Source organism: Felis catus, chromosome D3, assembly GCF_018350175.1.
Source record: "Felis catus isolate Fca126 chromosome D3, F.catus_Fca126_mat1.0, whole genome shotgun sequence".
In the NCBI taxonomy this organism is placed as follows: domain Eukaryota; kingdom Metazoa; phylum Chordata; class Mammalia; order Carnivora; family Felidae; genus Felis; species Felis catus.
Genome location: NC_058379.1, coordinates 69,551,306 through 69,569,103, shown reverse-complemented (window position 1 = coordinate 69,569,103; position 17,798 = coordinate 69,551,306). Strand labels below are relative to the sequence as shown.

The 17,798-nt window shown below is 46.9% G+C and overlaps 1 protein-coding gene across 3 annotated transcripts in view; it reads left to right on the top strand.

Annotated features, from left to right (window-relative positions):
• Nucleotides 1–17,798, top strand: part of MYO5B (myosin VB) — a 340,620-nt gene that overhangs the window by 207,760 nt on the left and 115,062 nt on the right. For all 3 annotated transcript variants that reach the window (XM_045042264.1, XM_045042265.1, XM_045042266.1), the window contains exons 9-10: nucleotides 2,956–3,065; nucleotides 8,462–8,727. In XM_045042264.1, the coding sequence (XP_044898199.1) occupies nucleotides 2,956–3,065; nucleotides 8,462–8,727 (376 nt within the window). The remainder of the gene's footprint in view (nucleotides 1–2,955; nucleotides 3,066–8,461; nucleotides 8,728–17,798) is intronic.

The following is a 17,798-nucleotide window of genomic DNA, read 5'->3' as shown; positions in this document are numbered from 1 at the left end:
AGAAGAAAACAAAGTTTGGCAAAGCAGCCTGTAATTCATGAAGTTGCTCAGGATGGGCCTTGTGTTTTTCCCCAGCCCCTTCTGACAGAAGTAGACATTTGGCTTGTGAGTCATGTGACTACTCCAGAGCAGCGTTTCTTAGGTTCTTTGGTGGGAATCTGGCAAGTCTTACCCAATGTCTAAATAAAACACGGCCAACCAGGACTTGCCCTAAGGTCGCTATGGGTAGAACCAGGACTTCATGTGCTGAAATCTCAGTGCTGTTCGCTTCTCTGGATAACCAGTGGGTAGACACAGTTTGTCTTTGGTACCCGTGAAATAATCGGGACATAAAAGCCACACTGGTTATTCCAACAGTTGATGATTATTAAAAGATTATTAAAAGTATAAGAGGATTTTAGGGGTACAGAAATAGCAGGTGCAAAAGAATCGCTGCTCCCTTTAGGGCAAGGAAGAACAGCTAGTAAAGGAACTGTTGTTGCCTGGCTGAGATGTCAGTCCGTGGTTACCACAAGATGGGGTGAAGAAACTTGCCGGAGGGTGTGGCCATTGCTGGTCAGTCTGCACAGGGAGCCTGCAGGTGCCCCAGGGTGTGGTGGAGCCAGAAGGTCTCAGAAGCAGCTGCTAATGGGGAGACCGTGGCTTGCAGGCATCGCAGCGGCTCATCTGGGGAGGTTGCCGTGCTGCCGGGATGAATGATAACTGTAGCGGACCAGAACCAAGAACAGGCCTGTCTCCTTGCTGCTCTTGCATCACTGAGTCACTACAGTGCTCTTGACCAAGCTGGACATTCCACCATGGGCAAAGGGGAAATGTTGACAGGGTCTAGCTCCAGTATCACAAAGTGGGACAGATTTGAAACAGGTAATAAAATGATAAGTGGCACCCCTGACCTCTCCCACACCCCATCACCATTGTAGTCTTCAGCTGGGAAGCCGGTTTGGAGGGGACTTGATGCTCAGCAGGGTAACATTCTGCCCAGTTTGTCAGGAGGAGGCCCCTGGCGGCTGCCCCTGTATTGCTACTGTGAGCAGTGGGCACGCACTGATCGGGGGAGAAGTTGGTTCCCTCCAGGGCCTCTAAGAAACCTGGGTACTTGTGTTCACAAAGCAAAAGGCATTTGCAAATCTATTGTAATAAGCCTTTCTTCTTTACTCTTCAATAAACTTATCTACTTTTTTACTCTGGGGTTGACAAACTTTGTTAACAGGATTATAAATATTACTTGGGGCCCTTTGAGTCACGTGGTTTTTGGAGCAGCTATTCAACTTTGCTGCTGTAGTGTGAAAGTGGCCAGAGACACAACATAAATGAATGGGCGTGACTTCTAATAAAACTTTATTTACAAAAACACACTGTGGGCTATAGGTCATAGGTTGCCAACCCCTTTTACTCCTTCAGTTTTGTTTGGTTTTTGTTTACTAGTGCAGGAATCCTAATTATTGTTAGGATTTAATAGTCATTTGATATCTACTACTTACATTCGTACCATGACAGGGTGGTGAAGGCTTTGGAAATTGACAAAGCATCGGTTCTTAAGGATAAGTGAAGGAGAGAGAAAAGCGATCTGTCCTTAATGTCCGCTTAAGGTCCAAATGCCCACTTCCTGACTAGTACTTCCGAGAGGACTTACTTGAGAGCAGGACACTCTGAGCTCTGATCCAAAGCCTAGTACAAGCCTCCTGTCTTGTCTGGGGTAACAATCCCCGGCCTTTAACCTATCTTATTTTCTTCGGTCTTAATCAGTTACAGTAAATTCTTTGGCCTCGAGCTCTTTGTTTCTTAATTAGATTAAATGAAACTAGATATTTGAATGGCTCCTGCATTTCTGTAGACCTTTGGGAATACTGGCAGTCTGTGTAACAGCCATCAGTTCACTTCCATTATTCATGTTCCTGAGCCACCCGTGTGCCAAGGCAAGAACAGGGATTCATTATATTGCTATTTCCTTGTATATTTTAAAACTTCATATTAACAAATTAAAAAATAAACCCCTGCCCCTATGAAGCTTAAACAGCAATGGTCATCTCTCATTAATAAAGTCTAGGATCCATTTGTCCAGTTCATGCTTGGGTTGTCCACTTTGTGGATGGTTTTTAATCCTAGTGGGTGACATCTTTACCATCCACTTATATTGGTGTCACTTTTTTTTTTTGGCCTGAGTAAAGTATTGCCTTAAAAATTGCAGCTGGAGAGAAATATGGGAGACCACTGTATTATTTCTTAAACTGGGGGGTAGGTTAACTAGTGTTCTGTTAGTCTGTAGCCTGTTTTTTTTATGGGTCTGATTTTGTATTCAAAAATAAATGATAACGCCTTAAATCTAAAGATAAATTTTAAGAGATCGTGCATGTCTTTGATAACTTAGGTACTCAAATGCGGCATCAGGTGTTTGCTGCCACAGCGGCTGTAGGTTCGGTGTGTCTAACTGAAGGAGCATGGAGCACGGCCCCAGCTGAGAGCCAGCTGGCTGTCCAGCTCCAACAACAGCACTCCCAGAAGTTTCTCCTCTTCCTCCCCCGTTGGCACTTGGGATGTGGGACACAGATGTTTGCTGGATATTGGGTTTGGAGAGAAGTGACTACAGATAAATGGCCATTGTTATTAAACTCATGAAAACGTCCATAAAGTATTTGGTCGAGATGAAGACGAAAATGAGTCTGTGTGATTGCTGTCTCTCCTTTGCTCTTAGAGAAGTTAAAATGGTAGCATAACCCATCTGGTTTGAACAAGACAATCAGAAGATATTTCCCTTTTAGCCCAGGGAGCCCCTTTGCCCTCTGAGCTGTTACTATGAGCGGTAATTACTTGGTGAGGAGCCTGGATCATTTTAGGAGTCGTTGGCCCAGGAAGGAAAATCAAGGAAAAAAAATTTTTAAGTCCTTAAAAAAAGGGTAAAATGTCCTTTCTATCCTACCATGGATGTTAAGTGTCATTCATTCTTCTTTTTTTCAGGAGTGAGAGAGTCCCATCAGATAAGCATTTTTAAGATAATTGCTTCTATCCTGCACCTTGGAAATGTGGAGATTCAGGCTGAGCGTGATGGTGATTCCTGTAGTATATCAGTAAGTTGCACACCAGCACCCAAGATAAAACATACACAATTTACTCTGCTCTTACAGTTTTATACAACTGAAATGTGTTTTGACGCTCAGAGGACACTCAGAGGTTATTTATTCTTAACAATAGTGGCTTCTGTTCTTACTGATAATTTTTTAAAAGAACACATCCTTTTCAAATCAGTTGCCATCAAATTTCTGTCACCGAGGGGAGGGAATTTAGGGGCTATTAAATACTTTTTTTTAAATGGATTGCTTTTCCAAGTACGCTGAGGTCCGTGGAATTCTACAGAGTGTTACCAATCCATGAGTACTTTCTGAACTCCTGACTAAGGTCCATGCAGCAAAGAGATGGACATCATGGACATCATGTTGGACATCAGGAAGGAGATGAAGGACTGTCTCCAAGGAGCTTACAATCTAATTGGGCGGACAAAAGATAACCACACTTAGCAAGATTTTGACAGTGTGATGCAGAATATTGAGACATCTATGCTAAAGTATTATAACCTATGAATTACTCCAAAAATTCTCATAGTGACTGTTATTTTCCTGGTGCCCAACGTAGCACCAGATATGTGCTACATAAAAAAAAATGGGTGGGTGTTGGAATGGGTACCAGTGAGGTCCTAGAGACAGCAGCTGGGGTGTGCTCTCTGGTATTTAGGTCAGTCTAGTCTCTCCTCTTAATAAGTGAATCTGCAACTGTTGATTATAGACCTTTCCTCGGCCCCTTAGTGGCTAAGTCTTGGGGAGATGCAAAGTATAATTCTTGTTCCCAAGGATGTAGAGTTTAGAAACCTGGATCTTGGGAAAAGACAGAAGACAATACTATAGAATACAAACGTGGGCATGTGTCCATGCCACTCACACCTGATGCTTTTTCAGTTGAACGAATATTTCCTGCTGTTTGCTTGGAGTTAGGGCTTATCAGAAGTTGAAATTGGCCCTGTCTTTAGAGAGAGGAAGACCTGAACTGTAGTTGGCATCTGGCATCCCCTCCCCACTGCCCCATACGTTTTCCCTGACAGAGAAATGGTCTTGGGGGTGGGAGGTCTCCTGGGCCCATCAAGGCTGCCACCATCCTTAGCATGGAATCTGCCACCTAGCGAGAGCTTTGAGGCTCATGCACCTGGGCTCAGTTTGAAAGGAGGGAACGTTGGAGCTTGAGCAGTGTCAGGTGACCGTCGGGGTGTCACTGTGACATTGGGGTGTGTATGTTGGGTGGGCGGGCAGTGAGGTTGGCAGCGATGGTGCTGTGAGAGCACCTGAGCAATGCAAGGAGGCCCTGTGCCTTGGCAGTGTGGGGAATGGGCCCCCAGTGCGAGCCAAGCACTCCCCTAGACTGAGGCCTTCAGGCCAGTGAACTCTTGCTCCCATGTCTTTTTCCTTGTGAGGAAGGGGTCGGTGCCTGGGTGGCTCAGTCAGTTAAGCGTCCAACTTCAGCTCAGGTCATGATCTCGCAGTTCATGGGTTTGAGCCCCTCATTGGCTCTGTGCAACAGCTCAGAGCCTGGAGCCTGCTTCGAATTCTGTGTCTCCGTCTCTCTCTGCCCTTCCCTACTTGTACTCTCTCTCATTCTGTCCCTCAGAAATGAATAAACATTAAAAAAAAAATTTAAGGGGTCTGTGCCTAACCCACTCACATACCCCAGTAAATGCCCCTTGGTTTCTTAGGGCAGCCGTGTATGTCCTGGTGTCTGGGACAGCTGAGATTAGAAATGTTTGCTTTGAGAAACTCCTGGTTTGCGTTGGTGAGGTACAGGAAAGGTGACACACGTTCCCAACACTCCCCTCCCCCCCTCCCGCCCCCCTCAGTCTCCTCCTCCCACATCATGGATTTCTACAGCGTCTGCACCTGTTCCGCATGGTGCCTAGCATGGTTGCAATTTTGCATTTTCTGTGGGGTGGTTTGCTGCATGTCTCTCTCCCTTGAGGGAGTCCACAATCTACAAAGGCAGCTACTGTTTCTTAATTATTGTATCTCTACCACCCAGGATGGTGCCCAGCACTTGGTAGGTGCCTGATTGGCTATTTGATCAATGCCGGTTTCCCCGACTAAACTCGAGGGCTGTGTCTGATGTGTTCTCTCTTCCAACTTGACACATGTTGGCACCTGCTGAGTGTTTCTGTAAACACTGCAGGAAGGTGGGGATACCGAGGCTTACACTTGGAGAAGCGTGGACGGAGGATACAGTTATGGAGGGGAGGTGGGAGGAAGTCTGACAGGTAGAAGCTGGGATACCTATCTCTTAGAGCTAACAGGAAGTCAGGTTTTTGAGCACAGTTACTTGCTCTTTCATTGTCCTCCAATTAGAGGCTGCGTGGAGAACACATTGTGAGTGAGAGCTCTGAGTCAGGACTGCCAGGGTTAAATCCTGGTTCTGCCACTTATAGTTAACGCTTCTAAGTCTGCTTCCTTATGTGCACAGTGCAACTGACATGAGCTACCTTAGTCCGGGGCTCACGTGTGATTGAGTTCTTGCCGGTTATCCTTGTTGGAGCCAGAGTGGGCTTTCTGGGTAACCCTGTCACTTAACAGGGTTGGAAAAACTAAGGCCCAGAGAGATCATAACAGTTAATGACAGGGCCACGTTGGGCCCCAGCCCGTGTGTCCCCTGTACCACTGCCAGCCCTGCGCCTTCCAGCCCACCTTGGGCTGAGGCTGTCCTCCCCATGCTGATGTCCCCGGCAGCGCCTAGCGCAGTGCTGGGCACACAGTACATGCTCAGGAAGTGCTCCACTAGTGCACGTCTGTCTCGGATGGATTTGGGTCTATTCCTCAGGTGCGTGGGGTGGGCCGCCTCCTGGAAAGGCTGTCTGTCCGTACGCAGTATGCCTTCTGCTCAGTAGTTTTTAATCAAAGCATAAAAATGTGTTCCATGACGGCCAGAGTTACCCTGGAGAGGCAACAGCATGCAATTACTTGGACACCAGCGGCAATTTGTTTTTTGAATTTGGCAATATGGGCCCACAAAACCTAATCTACCTATGATGCTGGCTGTTTTTAATGGATTTAGCACCATTTAATTAAGCTTAAATGTAATTGCATGATGTTAAATCAGTCTCACTTAGCACCTTTAATCAACAGTCAGAAGGGGTAATAGAGGGGCAAGCCACATCCCGCTGCAGCAGATGGGAACCTGTCCCGAGGCGGTGATCAAACCATTCCAGAACTCGTGGTTCTTTCTCCACTGCGTTCACCCGGGAGGTGCCAGGGAGGCTAGGGAACCAGCGAGCAGGCCTTGGGCGGTCATGTTTGCTGCCAGCAGGCCATGTACGTGTCAGGGAATCCAGCTGCAGTGCTGTGCCTAGCAATTAAGAATTTCTTGGAAGCAGGTCAGATTAAGAGGTTGGACTCTTTCCACCTCTGAACCTGTTGCTTGCCAAGTGGTCCCTACGCATTTAATGCGGCTACATGTGGCTTTCTGTCTGGGGGAGGAGGAGGGCAGGCACAGGCTGCTGCAGAGAGAAATGGGGTTGGCCTGGAGAGGTGGCCGCAGCAGCCCCACCTGCTGAGTGAGAAGACCGGGCCTCTGCGTGCCCACCCCGCTGGCTGGATCAGGAGCTCTGGGCCAGGGCCAGGGGGGCTTCTGTTCCCCTCATTTTTCGTCACCTGAAAAATAAGGGGGATTGGATTAGAATGATGGTGCCCAAGGAATTTTCCCCCAAAGCTTAGCCCTGGGCAATTTCTTAAGAAAATAAGGGTTCTTTGGTCAATTAAGTTCAGGAAATGCTGCATAAAATAGGTCTCTTGGTGCTTTCAGGGTACATTAACCAAGGAGTCCAGCTGTGTCTCACCTGGTGCCGTCCCTCTGGTTAGGTAAAGCCAATTAATGTGCTTTGGAACTATTGCTCCACAGACCGCATTTTGGAGAAAAGGTGGCCTTACTGACTTTTGGAAGTTCGTTCCTACTCTGACATTCTAATTTGTAATCGGGTTTGTTTTGGCTAGATGGATTTTAAATATCTGTAGGAGGAAAAAAAATGGCCCGGGGAAATGGTACAGTTATCTGCGTTAATTTTCATTGAACACGTAAAGTCTCGTTTAAATCCTACAAAGCAGCCTCATTAGAAAATGAGTCCCACGAGCCATGTAAGGTCATTATAGAAAGTGGCACATCATGTTCTAAAGGATTCCCTTTCTGCCCGAGTTAATAAGCAATCCAGCAGGCTCCTGGCTGGGTTATCAGCTTTCCCAGGGAGAGGATTTAGGTGAGAGAGCAAAGAACAGGATTTTTTGTGGGGTGCCCTCTGTGAAAAGCAAGGAGTATCTGACTTACTGGGTGTAAAAAGACCAGACCTGTGGGTGATGTGTTTATCAGGGACCCGAAGGCTAAGTGCTCTGATTGGGACTTTGGGTAAGTGGGTGTCCAGATCAGAGGCAGCTGGGTAGAAGGCACCCTGGGCAAGTCTCTGGAAATGCGCTGCCTCACTCTGTAGAAGAGGGACTTCATCTCCAGGAATTCCTAGTTTTTCCTCCAGCTCTAAAAGGGCGGTGGTACCGCTTAACCGTGTTCCAAGTGGGCTGTTCTTCTCAGGTCACAGTTCTGTATTCTTGCCGCTTGTCCTAGCTTTCCACCTTGATTGGCTTTTTTTCCCCCGAGGCAGCAAGTACTTTAAGAGTAAAACACCAAGCGGATCCCCCGAGAGGCTCAGTCGGTTGGGCATTCGGCTTCGGCTCAGGTCATGATCTCACGGTTCGTGGGTTCAAGCCCTGCGTCAGGCTCTGTGCTGACAGCTCAGAGCCTGGAGCCTGCTTCAGATCCTGTGTCTCCCTCTCTCTCTCTGCGTCTCCTCCATCTTTCTCTCTCAAAAATAGTAATATATAAAAAAAAATAACATCAAGTATGTGTTGCTTAATGTCACTGAGGCTAAGGCAGCTGTTAGACCAGGTGCTGGTCAAGGGTAGTGCCTGCACATGAGGACTTCTTTTTGGGCTGTGGGTTCAACACTGCAGGTGGGACTCTGTGGATGGAAACTAAACGTTCACTGTGATTCTGTGTGCACTTCTTTGTACAGTTACTGCTGCCTTCTGGCTCCTTACTGGATTATCCGTCCCTAAATTATCAATTCTCATTCTCCCTTTGCTCCCAGATTCTCTCCTGCCTGTCACTAGGCAGCTGGCTGGCCATGGAGGGGAGGGCATAGGAAAAGTTGAGAAAGCTTTTGTTTTTTACAGCCCTGATAATTCGGTGTAATTGATGAGTTTGAGCAACATTTTCTGGGCTCTGCTTGTCCCTCTGCTCATCCGTATGAGAGCGTGTGAGTCCGCCGGTGCTGTGGCTGGGAGAAACAAGGCCCCACCGTGCTGGGCGGGCTCATTCTGTCCTAGGGGAGAGGGCGTGGTGGCGGGTTTGCTCTCCATTCCCCTCCTGAAACCATCTCCCGTGTCTCTCCCAGCCTCAGGATGAACACTTGAACAGCTTCTGCCGACTGCTAGGGGTGGAGCACAGTCAGATGGAGCACTGGCTATGCCATCGAAAGCTGGTCACCACCTCAGAGACCTACGTCAAGACTATGTCCCTGCAGCAGGTGGTCAACGCCCGCAACGCCCTAGCCAAGCACATCTATGCCCAGCTGTTCGGCTGGATTGTGGAGCACATCAACAAGGCCCTGCACACGCCTCTCAAGCAACACTCCTTCATTGGTGTCCTGGACATCTATGGGTAGGCCTGCACACATCCTCCTGCACTCTACCTGATGGTTGTTAGTGTCTTCCTGCCAGCCTTTCAGAGTTGGCAGGGGGCCTTGTCGTGCTCCCCAAGCCCCTGGGATTCTCAACCCAGGAAAGTGTGAAATGTAGGAAAGCATTTTTTTTGGTTGTCACAATGACTGGGGTCTCTACTGGCACCTAGTGGCCTCAGGTCAGGGATGCTAGGTGTCCTGCAATACGGAGGGATGGTTTTAAGGAAGAACAGACCCTGTCAAAACCCCAGTAGCTTTCCCTTTGAGAAACCGTGTAGTCGCCTTTCTTCACAACTGAGAAACAGGCCTAGAGAGGGAAGTATCTCACCCAACATTGGACTGGAAGCTACTATGAACTTAAGCTGTTTTATTCAAATCTACCCTTTGAGCTCATTCCCTATATGACCTGTCTAGATGGTTATTGTACTACCACGATTTTGTCCAGCACTGTAAGACTCACGTGTGGTCATTCTTGAGATTTCTCTTCCTTTCAGACTTCGAGCCTAATGGCAAAAACTGTTGTTTATAACTGTGTGTTTTGCGGGGAAAGGCAGCATGGCACAGTGGAAAGTCTCCTTGACTAGGCCTCGGGAGATGAGTATTGTAACTCACAGCTGTCACCAGCTCACTGGATGGTTCTCTACAGATCACAGCCCCTTTCTGGTCTTTTATTTCCATAGCTTAAAATGAAGAGTTGAGCCATAGTCTCTTTGAGGTTCCTTCCAGATCCTTCTAGAGGTGTTTGAAATTATATGTACTGGTTTGCAACCTCCCTTGAACATCTTTTATGATCAATGCCTTGCCCTCTTTAAGCTAATAATAGGTTGAATCCTCCTGGATCTTTATATCCTAGAAGTCATGACTTCTATCTTAAAATAGAAATTGAGACACACGGAAGTGCAGAGTTGTAAGAACAGGAATGCTGTGGTGGAAGCAGCTGCTTAGTCGGCTGATGAGCTGGGATTTGCCTTATGTTGAGGCTGTAGTAAAGGAGAATCTCCTAGAAGTGGCCACTTGCCCCTGTGAGGACAGGCTGTCCTACTTACATCTCTGTCACCCTTGTTCATTGTTGGCTTTCAAATCAAACCATGTTGCATAGTGTAGAGGAAATGGAAGAAGGAAACTTGATTTTTTTAGCATCACAAAGGCCTCCTGCTGAAGAGTTAAGTCACATGCCTGAGTTATGTAATACAAGAGGCAACAGAAGAAATTGTAGCAGAGTCCGTTGGGGGGTTTGGACACTTGGTGTTGGGTGAGCTTCAAGGCAGGAGTAGGCACACTTATTGGCACCATCAGGGAAAGCTTAATGTGAAAGGTGAGGTCTGAACTGGTCTTTTAAAAATTTTTTTAAACGTTTTTATTTATTTTGAGACAGAGACAGAGCATGAGCAGGGGAGGGGCAGAGAGAGGGGAGACACAGAATCCGAGGCAGGCTCCAGGCTCTGAGCTGTCAGCACAGAGCCCCCGACACGAGGCTCGAACTCATGGAGAGATCATGACCTGAGCTGAAGACAGATGCCTAACCGACTGAGCCACCCAGGCACCCCTGAACTGGGTCTTTTAAAGGGAGGGAGTAAAATATGGGAGGTAGGGAGGCACCTTTGGGAACATGAGCACTAGCAGTAGGAAAAAGCAAAGTGTGAAAAAAGCTCACTCAAAGAATGAGCAAACAGTGGAGCTTCACCCAAGAGTCGGAAGGAGGATGTGTCTGCTCCAGGGCACTTGAGGGTTTTAGCCGAACACCCCTGTGCAGGCCACCCCTTCTCCTGGCCAGCTGAGTGCCTGTTTTGTGCTCCAGCTGCTTGAGTTGCTCTGTGGAGAGTACAGGACAGTCTCTGTATCCTGGGAGCATACCTCTTGGCTGTCAGTAATTCTGTTACTCTCTCTGCCGTGAGTATTTCAGGTAATTGGGTTTCCCCCAGAAAAACTGACCTTTAGTGTTCCCTTTTAAGGTAAGACCCAGAGAAACTCAGGCTGCAGCATTTGACCTGATTCCCTTAAACCTAGGCAAGAATCTAATTTTACTGAGTTTTTGATCTGGGAAGACTAACATGTAGACTCAATGTTGTGAATAGCACGTAATACTGTGACTTGAGGGGGGTGCCTGGGTGGCTCAGTTGGTTAAGTGTTCGACTCTTGGTTTCAGCTCAGATCACCGTCTCACAGTTCATGAGTTCAAGGCCCATGTCGGGCTCCACACTGACAGCGTGGAACCTGCTTGGAATTCTCTGCCTCCCTCTCTCTGCCTGTCACCCCTTCTCAAAACTAAAGAAAACTTTCTTTTTTTGTTTTAGTATCGTGACTTTGGTGCTACTGGCACTCAGCTCTGTTTTGGTTACTATCTTAGCGGTGTGTGGCTTTTACATAGATGGTCATCCCTTCCCTGGGATTCATGGTGACAGTGAAAGGCTTTGCTCATTGGTGGGGTATCCTCTAAGGTCCTGTCACTGCCCTGAGAGAAGAAATAGATTTCAGGGAAGGCTTGCTTGTGGTTGCAGAGATAGATTTGACCGTGGTGGGGTGAGAATCCTGGGAATGCCATCCCCCTCTTGGAGTGACCATGGGTTCCTCTGGGAACATCTGATGGCTTTCCAGTGAGAGTAAGTTCCCAGTAGGGAAAGTTTCCTACCCTTTGTGCTTCCTTCAGATATGCTAATCTGTTTTCTTTTTTTTTTTTTATTTTTAAAATTTTTTATTTTTGAGGCAGAGATGGAGTATGAGCAGGGGAGGGACAGAAAAAGAGGGAGACACAGAATCTGAATCAGGCTCCAGGCTCTGAGCTGTCAGCACAGAGCCTGACTTGGGGCTCGAATTCATCCTGAGCTGAAATCGGACGCTTAACTGACTAAGCCACCCAGGTGCCCCTCTTTTCTTTTTTAAATCCTTGTTCTTTCTCAGGAGCTAATTTCCTTTTGCAGACTCTGCCACAAAGTGGTCCTATTTGCAAAGCCATTCACTCTCCTCTTGCAGAGACAGAATGCCATATTCCTCCATATGCTCAATGTAGTACCGCGTTCATGTCCTATATAGGTAGAGTTCGATGGCAAGTGAGATAGGGGTAGGTTCAGACTTAACAGCCTGGCTATATCTATGTGGGCCATTTGTTGCCAAGAAAGCACTTAGAGACATTCCCCGAATGTAAATAAGCATGCACCTCAGCAGTTGTAGTCTGCCGAGAAATTACTGTAGAAATTTACGCCGGCCGAGGCTCTTTTCTGGCCAATGGGTATCTAATGAACTCTTAGGAGGTCAAAACCAAAAACCACCACAGGAAAGCAGGTCACTTGGACCTTGGAGGTACTGTTTCTGATCCATCAGGTCAGTGACATCATTTCTTCATCCGGGAAACAAAATGACAACGTTTGGTTTAAGTCTGGGCTGACCTTGCATTGAGCTGTTGACTGTCTTCTCCCTTTTGCATCCTGGTGTCTGTCTCCTTTCCTTTGGAACTTCAGACACCTTCCAGAAAGGCGCTGGATCTTTTTTTTTTTTCCAACGTGGCCATTTTTCTGTCTTCGGAAAGTAGGTGTCACGCTGGACATTCCACTGCTTGTTGTCTCCTCCAACCACCCCCCCATTCCAAACCTATTCCAGTCCTGAGGGTTTATTTACAACGTAACTATGGGAAGTGATTCTAAGGAGCTTTTCATCCTCCATGGCTTCAGAAAACGCCAACACTGAGTTGTCTACCCAAATCCCTGACTACCAAACACTGAAGAGAGGGACCATCTCTGAAACCATGGTCTCATTGTTTCTCAGCCCTAGGATGAGGAGACTTGGTGCACATAGAAGATGCCCTTGGGATGACCTCAAGTCTTGGATTGTTGTATTACTTGTCATCTGTGGGCCAGCAGGGTGGCAGGTGGAAGCTAGAAAGAATGGGAAGGATTAAACCCCATTCGATAAGAAGAAAGGAATAAGGAATTATCTCCTTTATTTTTCATGCTTATTTTTAAGAGAGAGCGAGCATGAGAGGCACAGTGAGTGGGGGGAGGGGCAGAGAGAGAGGGAGACACGGAATCCGAAGCAGGCTCCAGGCTCCGAGCTGTCAGCACACAGCCCCACACAGGGCTGGAACTCACGAACTGTGAGATCATGACCTGAGCTGAAGTGGGACACTTAACTGAGCCACCCAAGCAACCCGGGAATTAGCTCCTCCTAAATCAGGTTACAAATGCACCACAGCTAGCAAATGAGAGCAGAATTGCCTTTGCCTCCCCAACGAGTAGACACTAATTTGTAATTAGTGGGATAACTGTCCCCAGGTGGACTGTGGCTCCTATTTAAGGTGGACTCCCCAGTCAAGCTCATTGTAAGAACACCTGAAAAGAGTTCTGTGGTGTGGGTAAGCCACTCCAGAAATTTCTGTAAACGTTTAAAGTGTTACTATAGAATCAGCAGCCAGAGCGGACACTCCTTTGTGTATAAGGAAACAGTGGACTTAGCGTCACACAGGGGCATCTCCCCTCATCGTGGTGTTCCAGCCGGTAGTTCAGACTGTAGAAAAGGCTGTGAACCCCGAAATAAATGGCATGGGCCTCAGCTGCTTCCACCACAGTTACTGTGAGCCCCCAGTCAGAGGTGAGTCTCTCAGACTCTCCTGAACGTTTCCCGACGCGACAAGCAGTGCCCTGGCAGAGCGATGGCTTCCCCACGACCTGCTCCCCCACCTCAGCTCCAAAAAGCGCAGAGCAGGCAATTTAGCCACCCTGAGACCAGCTCTTTCCTTTAACTGAGGATCTGTGAAGCTGCCTGCGGGAGTTTCTTCCCAGGCCAGGGGTTTCCTTTTCATGTTACATTAACCAGCGTTTGCCTCTACAGGTTTGGATAATTGTAATTGTAATCCTTCATTCCTCTCCTCTGAGGCAAAAAGAAATAGATGGCTTCAATTTGGGGAAAATGCATTTATTCGTCTCGGACTTGAGCCTTCCAAATGCCAAGGTGGCAGGGGCTTTGGCTGCGGCCGGCTCCTTCTTGATGAGAGGACAGTTGGCCTAGGAGACTTGGGGAGCAAGGCAGAGTGTATAGATGAATGCTTAATGCTGAGGAGCAGAGGAGATGGGAGTGGGTAGGCCCCAGGAAGCAGGAAATGAGGTTTGCGGGGATTTTCTATCCTTCTCAAAGTCCTCACATTACTTCCTGTGTTTGTTGCCGTGTTTCCTAACTTTAAGTTAGCACTCAGGTCTAGTTAGTCCTTTTCAATGATACGTTTTTAAAAATAATTTTTTTAAATTACAGCTGGAAAAGTACCTAACATAAAACTTACATTTGTAACCATTTTTAAGTATATGGTTCAGCGCTGTCAATTAAGTATATTCACGTTGTTGCGCAACAGAACTCGGAGCTCTTTCCCGTTGGAAAACTGAAACTCCACACCCACTGAACAACTCCCTTTCTCTCCTGGCAGCCCCTGGCAACCACCACCCCTCTTTGTTTCTGTGAATGTGACTGCTTTAGATACCTATGTAAGTGGAACCCTATAACATTGGTCTTTTTGTGACCGGCTTAAGTTACTTAGTGTAATGTCCTCAAGGCTCATCCATGCTGCAGGCTGTGACAGAATTTCCTTTTTGGAAGCTGAATAATGCTCCATTGTGTGTACAGACCACATTTTACTTACCCATTCTTCTGCTGATGGATCTTTGACCTCTGGGCTATTATGAACAATGCTGCAGCAAACAGGGGTGTGCAAATAGCTCTTCTTTTAATTCTTTTGGACATAGAGCCAGAAGTCGGATTGCTGGATCACATAATTCTTTTAATTTTTTGAGGAACCTCCAGATTGTTTTCCATAGTGGCCGCAGCAGTTTGCATCTCTATCAGTAGAGCACATGGGTTCCAGTTTCTCTGCATCCTTGGCAACATGTGTTATTGTGTTTTTGCTCAGAACTATCCTAATAGGTATGAGGTAATCTCTCACTGTGGTTTTGATTTGCATTCCTGTAGTTATTAGTGATGTTGATCATTTTTCATAGGCTTCTTGGCCATTCATGTATCTTTGGGAAAATGTTCAAGTCCTTTGCGTGTTTTTTGAGTTACTTGCTGCTTGGTGAACTGTAAGAGTCTTGGTACAGTCTACATATTCACCCCTTATCAGAAATTTGATTTGCAAATATTTCCTATCAGGTTGCCTTTAATGATCTATTGTAAGGAAATTTCTTCCGTCCACTGTTTGCCTTCATTTTAATGGGAATTTTGTTTCCTTGGTCTCTTCAAAATAGACTTAATTTTTATAATCTCAGTTTATTCAGTGAAGACTACCCAGCTCTTCTCTGACCTGTATGAAAAGTTTCACAGAGAATGGAGGAGGGAAAGTCAGGGGCATTTTCCTTTCAGCCTGTGAACAGTGGACCAGACTTGGGCAGCCCAGAAGACCGCTGGCCATGTCCTTTTCAGGGTAAACAGTACTCCCAGGTCTAGCAGACCCCTGAAGCCATTGGGTTTGCACTGGAATCTCTGAGTCTCCCAGGAGAGCCTTATAACTCAGATCGCACTAAAGTCAATCTCAATCTTGCAGAATTTCTCTGACCTAGCTCTTGGGGGTTCACCTGGAGCCAGACACCTATACGTACTCTTGGGGCTCAGATAAAGTGACCATTCTCTCTGTCCATGCCATCACCTCTGTGACCTCACCCTCCATTAAAGTCCTATGGCACATGAAATCTCTGTTCCTTGGGAGGCTTCATACACTGGGTTCCTGTGGTCTTCCTGATAGCTCTTTTGGGTAGGAACCACGGCTGGAGACAGTTGACTGATGGCCTGGGAGAGGATTTCCATCTGGTGGGAATTTTTTGGTCCCACACCACGGTTCCCGGCACAGAGAGGAGGCAGGGAATTGGAGCACAATGCAAACTAAAAAAGGCGTAGGTCCTTCAGAAGAGTAACTGTTCTTGGCCTCTGGATGTGAACAGTGACTAGGACTGTGCTCTCCCTGAAGGTCAAGTTCTGCATGGGGGCATCTAGTCACAGCAAAGCACATGGGCAGAGTTCAAGTCCTGCCATTCGCTGGTGCAGCCAGCCTCCCAAGATTATTTAGTTAAGAGATGAGAAGGGCTGGCCTCGCTAACAGACCCCGGGGTGCCTTTGGGAGGTTTCATGGGCTTCAGGAGGGAAAGAGACCTTGACGGGACTTGTCTGGCTTTTAATAATCATTCCTTGGAAGCCCCCCTCCATATCCAACGTATAACTCCTATCTTGTCATTCGGCCTTCGCTAGAAGGGTAGAGTGTGGTCTTGGTAGAAGAGAGGAGACTGAGGTAAGGAATTTAGTTCCTTTGAAACATTCTCCAGGGGAAGAACTATCTCCCAGTCTTCGAAGCTTTACGTTGCCTCTGCCCTGCAGTGAGAGGTTTGTGGAGGTTGATAATTAACTCAGAGGGACTGGTTGACTTCTTTTTATTGCAGTTTCACTTTCAGACAGACACTACCTTCTTTTGAGAGACATTTGTGACCCTTCCCACACCCTGAACTTGGAGCAGAAAGAGAAGGAAATTCTATCCTCATCTACGCTTTGGGGATAGGAAAGTGAAGGAGGGGGCAACGGTTGTACCACCACGAATACAGATCTTGGATCTCTGCATCAAGTCGTTGTCTGTGTTTTGACCTTCCTCCCACCCAAGGATTCTAGTCTAAGTGTTCTCAACATTGATTTTACGGGAGAAATCCAGCTCACTCTAGTATATAAATTTCTTTGTGACAGTTTAATACTGTGAGCTATAAATTGATCCATTGTGTTTATTTTAAAAAATCATCTCTGTTGATGGGAAGAATTACTACCAAGATAATTCTATTGCAAAGAAGCTGCCCTATCTCCCTGACTGTGGCTTTCTGAGGTCAGTTATCTTAAACATTTTCCAAGCTACCTACACCCCTCATTCATCTCTGGCCCTTCAGCAGGCATTACAGTAATTACACTAGACGGCAGAGGAATTGTTACTAGATAACATCTTAAAATAGGGAAATTAGGAGCTAATTTTAAGCCATCTTAAATTAATGAGAATATTCTTAGTGGAGCGCTACCAACATAAACCTTTAAAAAATGTTAAGTGGGACATATTGAAATCCTTTATCTGTGGGGCTCAGTACAAGCCCTCCAAGTACACCCAATTGCTATTATCTGGCCATTTGCTAGGGTGGCTTTTTTTTTTTTTTTAATCTTCCTAGGTTTTATTAAGTTTCCTTGGGGGGTTTGCCAGTGTCAGCAACCTGTCTTGGGTTTGTGGGGGGGGAGCAGAGAATGAGGTTCTAAATGACAGAACTCCATGTATAGGATCATGTGGACCGAGAGGGCCCCAGTGCAGCATGACAACTGGCAGACTCAGTGCCCCCCCCCCCCCCCCCATGGTCTGGAGTGCAGCTCCTGCCTGGACTCAGCATCTTTGATCTTGTTTTATTAGCTTACAATTATTTTTCCAATGTGGGCATGACCAAGGGCTGCTTTTTAATGTGGTTGTCTCCAAACAGTTGATTCCTTTGATCTCAAAATGACTTTTTGGGGTGCCTTGGTGGCTGAGTGGGTTGAGTGTCTGACTCTTGATTTCAGCTCAGTTCATGATCTCCTAGTTCATCAGTTCGAGCCCCATGTCCAGCTTTGCACTGACAGCACGGAGCCTGCTTGGGATTCTCCCCCTCTCCCCACTCCCCCCAAATTTCTATTTGGGAGTTGTCATTAGGGAGTACAGTCTATTTGAGAGGACTGGCATAATTTTATTTAAGATCAAGAAAGTTGTCCATACTGAAGAATGAGGGAGTACAGATTTAAGGTTATGGGGGAGGCTGAAGCCTGTGCCCTCTCCCACCCAGGGTCCCTCATTGATATTCCCAAGTCCACTGCCCTTCCCTGATCTCCTTTTGTTTGTTTGTGTTTTTTTTAAGTATTTGGTTTTTTGAGAGTGTGAGCAGGGGAGGGGCGGGGGCGGGGAGGGGGGGTGGAGGGGACAGAGGATTCAAAGCCGTGGCTCCACGCTGACAGCAGTGAGCCCAGTGCAGCACTCAAACTCACTATGAACTGCAAGATCATGACCTGAGCCACACAGGTGCCCCTCTCTCTTTCT